Source organism: Hordeum vulgare, chromosome 7H (assembly GCF_904849725.1).
Source record: "Hordeum vulgare subsp. vulgare chromosome 7H, MorexV3_pseudomolecules_assembly, whole genome shotgun sequence".
NCBI classification, from domain to species: Eukaryota; Viridiplantae; Streptophyta; class Magnoliopsida; order Poales; family Poaceae; genus Hordeum; species Hordeum vulgare.
The window spans coordinates 216,917,513-216,923,665 of NC_058524.1; the positions used below are offsets into that span (position 1 = coordinate 216,917,513).

At 49.9% G+C, this 6,153-nt stretch overlaps 1 protein-coding gene across 1 annotated transcript; it reads left to right on the forward strand.

The window, feature by feature from the left end:
- The first annotated feature begins 2,089 nt into the window (after positions 1-2,089).
- Positions 2,090-2,788, forward strand: LOC123408640. The gene has a single exon (XM_045101700.1). The coding sequence runs from the start codon at positions 2,090-2,092 to the stop codon at positions 2,675-2,677; it is 588 nt and encodes a 195-aa protein (XP_044957635.1). The 3' UTR covers positions 2,678-2,788.
- Positions 2,789-6,153: the final 3,365 nt, after the last annotated feature.

Sequence of the window (6,153 nt, forward strand, 5' to 3'; positions counted from 1 at the left end):
GTTGCCGGACTTGACCGACTCAGCGTCGCTGTCCGCCATCGTAGATCGTAGATCGTCGAGGCTCTGATACCAATTGTTGGCTTTTGAACGTGCGTATGCAGCTGTACAGGCGTGCCTACGCGATTCTTGCTTCGGCCGGCTACTTGATGGAAGTTGCGTAACTAGCGACACAAATAAAACTGATCGATGGATTTGATGGCTAAAGGCCCGTGTCGAGCCTTTGCTTTGTATTGCTTTTCATTTTTCTGGTGTTACAGTCAACACCCCTAGGGTGTCTTCTATACACGTCCACAAGGGACTATGGAAATAGACTAGGACTAGGAATCCTAATACTACTATGACTCGGTTTGGCTTTCTTTTCTAATCCTAAAGAAACAACATGATTAACTTCTACATGTGCGTGCATGGAATGGCTCTCCTTCGCTATTCAGAGGTAGAATCGGCCAATTGAGATTGAGATGGACACAAGCACAACAATGGCTATGATTTCATGTGAAGGTGTGGATCGGTCTTTATATCCTGGGTTGGTTGGGGAAATTAACCATCTTCTGAGTCTTAGGAGAATTGTATTACTCTTATTCCTCGTGGCCATAATAAAGCGGAAGATAAACTCGCTAGTTTTGCTAGAGTAGAGTGACGAACTTTGACATGGGTCGGTTCAGGCCCACATGAGGTATTGGTTATTGTCCAAGAGGATTGTAAGAACACGATTCCTAAGTAATACCAGTATTGTTCCTGCAAAAAAAAGTTTAATTGTGCATCGAATTACAAGTAATTTTTTTTAGATGAACAGCAAAAGGTCAAAATTGTTTTTTGTTTTCTTTTTATTACGTGGAATTGAAAAGGCTTCTTAATATCTTAACACGTGGACTTCTTTGGGAAGGTTTATATTATTGTCATTCATGAATGCAAGATGTTGCTATTGAAAATCAGAATTTTTTTATTTAATAACTAGCAAAAGGGCCCGTGCATTGCAACGGGAGAAAGGAATACCACACACTCTTAATTTATATAAAATAATCTATAATCTGAGAATTTGTAGTTACGGCACAAACAAAGATGGTCTTATCCTACAAATGTGCAGTTCAAGATTCCACATGTCTTCTATTTCAACATGGCTTGCATGTATATTTAACATGTACAAAGAAACGGGCAGGTGACCTTCAATTTCATCTCCAATCCTGATTTTGTTGAGATGTTCATCCTCAATCTGGATCAATACTGGTATGAAAGATAGATGAATAATGCATTATTTATTAAGATTGCATCATAGATAGTCTTTTTTTAAATTTAACAGGTAAAATAACATCATATGCAGATTCTACGTATTTTTCTAATTAAGTTTCATATATAACATGTTAAATTTGAAGTTACGGTTTAGAAGATATGAGTATTTTAAAAAATATTTAATATGTACTACGGATTTAATGTCAGAAACATCAGGGTTTTTTCTATAAAATAGCATGACGGACTAAGAATACCTATTTCTTTTATTAGTAGGTATAGGTGAGAAATTCAGAGTCCGGACGGTTTTACATAGAAGTGCATGGACATCATTATAATGGATGGAGAAAGTTTAAAATGCTACATTTTCATTATCTTTTGCAGAATGTCAAAAATATCAAAGTATTTCCCAACTTTCTAGAGTTGGATATAGATATAGTTTGAATATGGAGTGACATCCACCTGAAAGGTAAAATGCATTCCTGAAGTGCACTCCTCAAAAAGAGCTTTTGGTCCATAGAAGAGTTTGATTGGACAGTGCCTCTCTTGCTCCCAGCCTTTTGCTTTGTCGAGCTCCCAAGTTTCTTGGTACCTTTCCTTCTTTTGACCTTCCTGTTACCCTGAGTTGGCTAGCTGCCTGCATCTATAAATAATTGAGCTCCCGTGTCCTTACAACAAGGCACATGTGGCATGCATCAACACTTCAGTCTCGCCATTACCAGACACGCACTCGCTAATTGCCATTTAGAACCAGCACCACCAATTTGTTCTCTCTTGGTTGCATAATTGCATTCCTGCACTCTCGCTTGAGAACTACTAGTAGTTAGGTAGCCAAGAAAGAGTTCGAAAAAAGCTAGACAAAAAGATGAAGGCCAAGACGATCAGCAAGGCTGCCGACTTCTTGCGGAAGGCGGTGCGGGCGCTGAGGGGCAGGGCCGGCGTCCTCAAGGCGCGGCTCCTCTTCCTCGCCTCGCTCCGCCACCGGACGGCGATGGTCGGCACGGTGTCGCGCCACCTCCGTGCCCTCATGCCGGACCGCCAGGGAGACCCGGTGGACGACCACCGCAAGGCCCTCGCCTCGTCGACGTTGGCGGAGAAGGAGGACGGGCAGGCCGTGCTGCATGGAGTCGATGTTCCAGGCCTCTCCGAGCTGTTGCAAGAAGTGATCGGCGACGACGATGACGGCCCGGACTGGACGCACTCACTGTTCGACAACGACGATGGCGAATGCAACCTCCAGGAGGGCAACGATGTCGACGAGGAGGAACGCGGTGGTGGTGGGGAGAGAATGGAGGAGGGTCGGCTGCCTGACGACGAGCCGTCGGTGATGGACGTCATCAGGAGGTGCAGGGAAGGGGACGGAATGGAGTTCAACGTCGAGGAGGAGATCGACCACGCCGCTGACATATTCATACGGCGGGTTCGCAGCCGAATGAACAATCGGAGCTTCTAACCGTCCGGGGCCTTCGACTGTTTTGTTTCTTCGTGTATGAGCTTTCAAGTGCACTTTTAGTGAGTTTCCAAATGTCTTAGTACATAATTCCGTTAAACTAAACATGGCATGGCAGATGCGTGCTTTTACACGTTAAAGTCACAGATGTATGTATGTCAATCATACTTATGTATTTCTGAATAAGTATACAGATGTTATCTTAATGCTAGTCATTTTTCATCAATCTCAGTACACTAATAGAAAAAGACTCATTTGTCCCTGTTCCACAGGCCCATTAGCCCCGGTTCCGTAGTTCCGACCCTTTAGTCCCGGTTGACTTACGAACCGGACCCAAAGGGTCTTCACGTAGCCGCTGCGGGGAGCCCAGTCAGGAGGAACTTTAGTCCCAGTTACCGGAACCAAATGACATCCACGCGTCAACATCTGGCCGGAGTTGGGGTTTTTTTTTGAATGGGGGTTGGGGGTTTTTAAGGGTTAATTTAGTGGTTTCATATTGTGTTAGCTACCTAATAGAGAGAAGTGTCCACTACTAGGGAAAAGTCTAGCAATAGCGCGGGTTTACTGCCTACTAATAGTGTGGGTTAGCGCACTACTAGTAAGGCGCTATAGCTATTACTTACCACGAGCGCGTGTAAGACGCGCTACTGCTAAGACATATAGTTGTAGCGTGTATCATACCAGCACTAGTGATAAGAAAACTATTAGTAGTGTTCTTGCAAACCCGCGCTACTTGATGGGGTTATAGTCCTAGGGTAGGGTTATAGGCATGCCCTATAAGTCCTACCCAAGGACTACCCCTCATAAGGGACAAGGCCCTTAGTCAGTTCCGACTGAATTAAGGAGTCCCCATCGTCCAGTAGGCAACAGGTCCTCGACCATCCAGTCGGAGACTAGCATTCGGAGAACATCCAACTAACTGACTGGCTGCCACTCGGAACATCGTAACCCCCCTCGAGGGAAACGGTCGTACATTTCCCTGTGCATTTATTAGCATTTAGGACGTACGTTACCGGTAACGTACGCATTCAATCGCCACTACTCCACCCCTGTACCGGAACCGTTGTGGAGGGCAGCGCACTCTATATAAGCCACCCTCCCCCTCTGGTGCAGGGGTTAGAAAATCATTGTATTCCATATTCTACTCGACAACAAGCTCCCAGAGCATTGAGACGTAGGGCTATTACCTCCACCGTAGAGGGGCCTGAACTCATACAGCCTCGCCGTAGCTGGGACTCTGCCCATCCTTTTCGTACCCTACACATCTACTGTCAGGCTTATACCCACGACAGTTGGCGCCCACCGTGGGGCAGGCGTCTGAGCGACTTCCGGCGAGTTTGCGACTACTTCCTTTCGTCATGTCGTCCGGTGGAGATTTGAGCATGGGTCACCAGATCTTCTTCGGCGCTCTCTCCTTCATCGTCGACGATTCGGCGTGGCTTCGGGATGCTCCTCTCGACGTTGAGGCGCTTCCCTGTCGTGGGGCTACGCACTTCCGTGCTGGCGTCCGCGGCATTCTTCTTCTCCAGCAGTCGGCTCCGGTGCCGACCTATACCGCTGTCACGCGCCGCAGCAAGTGGTCCCGCCGTCCGCGACTTCAGCGTTGGGTGCAACACGCCCAGGCGCGCCAGAACGCGTCTTCACAAGTGGCGATTCTAGAGTCTGTTGTGGTTGCCCCGCTGTCCAAGCACTCGGGCTCGGTTCCGACTGAGTTTCCTTCCGAGTACGCGGGTCGCGGGCCTGCAGCAGAAGTACACATGGCCAACTCTCATGAAGATCCCCGTCAAGCTGGCCGGAACGAGCACGAGATCGACGAAACGTTCGGCGCGCGTCGTCCGCCTCGCCGTTCTGCCAGTCGACACACTCGGCGGAGCAACGTGGAGTTGTTCCGCACGCCCCTCCTCAACTTGGCTGCGGCTGCCAAGATAGCCGATTCCCTCCAGCCGACTGATTCAGAGGCTGGTAGGGGAATCGAGCAGATCCGAGCCCTGTTGCACACGGCGCAGCAGCAGAATTCGGCAGTCTCCCAGTCGCATAACATGATCCATAATAGTTATGTTCATGCGGATACGCATCAGTCGGTTCACAGCCCAGGTTCCCATCAGCGGCACAGAGGAGGCAGCCGTTCCATAAATCACGAAGATCGCTGCCGTTCACGCACCCCTCCGCGGGGTGGGCCCTACGGGCCCCGACATCATGATGATCGGCGTTCAGTCGGTGACACTTACGACCCAAGGCTCGATGCAAGAGGGCATATCGCCCAGCGGAGGGTCGACAGGGGCCAGGCCCACCGCGATGGTCACGATATTGACCGTCCGAGTGGAAGCAGGGCCATCGTTTCTGGTCCCGAGTGTTTCAGTCGAGCCATCCGTTCGGCTGACATCCCTCCCAACTTCCGATTGGCGACGGGAATTAGCAAGTTTACAGGGGAGTCCAAGCCAGAAACGTGGCTGGATGATTACCGAGTAGCAGTCCAGATCGGAGGAGGAGACGACCATGTCGCCATGAAGCACCTCCCTCTAATGCTCGACGGCTCGGCGCGAGCGTGGCTGAACCAGTTGGCCCCCTCAAGCATCTACAGCTGGGCAGATCTGGCCCGAGTGTTCATCAGGACCTTTGAAGGGACGTGCAAGCGCCCTGCTGGCCTCGTGGAGCTCCAGCACTGTGTCCACAAGCAGAATGAGCCCCTGCGAGACTTCATTCAGCGTTGGACAACTCTCTACCACACGGTGGAGAACGTCACCGAGCATCAAGCAGTCCGCGCCTTCAAGGCAGGCGTGCGGTACAGAGATCTGTACCTGAAGTTCGGCCGAACAGGCGACATCTCCATGAGCAAGATGATGGAAATAGCGACGCACTATGCTAATGGCGAAGAATAAGACCGCATCCGAAGCGGCAAGCACAAAATAGTCGCTGATGGAGATGGAGGCAACACTCGGAAGCAGAAGCAGAAAGCTCCGACTGCTCCGCAAGCAGAAGCTGCAGCCGTAACCAATGCCAAGTTCAAGGGCAAAGGGAAGGCTCAGTTCACCCCCAAGAAGAAACAGTTCAATAACCCCATCCTGGACTAGCCATGTCCGGTTCATACGAAGATGGATGAAGAGGGCAACCCCATATATGCGAAGCATACCACTCGACAGTGTCGCCTCCTGATCCAGGGGTTCGGTGAAGGGCAACCGAGTGAAAAGGACAACGAACGGGATGAGGAGGATAAGGAGGATCCGTTCCCCCAAGTCCATGCAACTCTCATGATTTTTGCTGACGTTGAGAGCAAGAGTCGACTGAAGCTAGTGAACAGAGAGGTGAACATGGCCACCCCCACCAACCCCAAGTTCCTCAAATGGTCTCAGACTGCGATCACCTTCGACCAGTCGGATCATCCGGCACATGTACCCACCCCGGGGAGACAGGCTCTGGTCGTCGACCCGGTGGTGGAAGGAGTTCGACTACGCAAAGTCCTCATGGACGGCGGCAGTGGC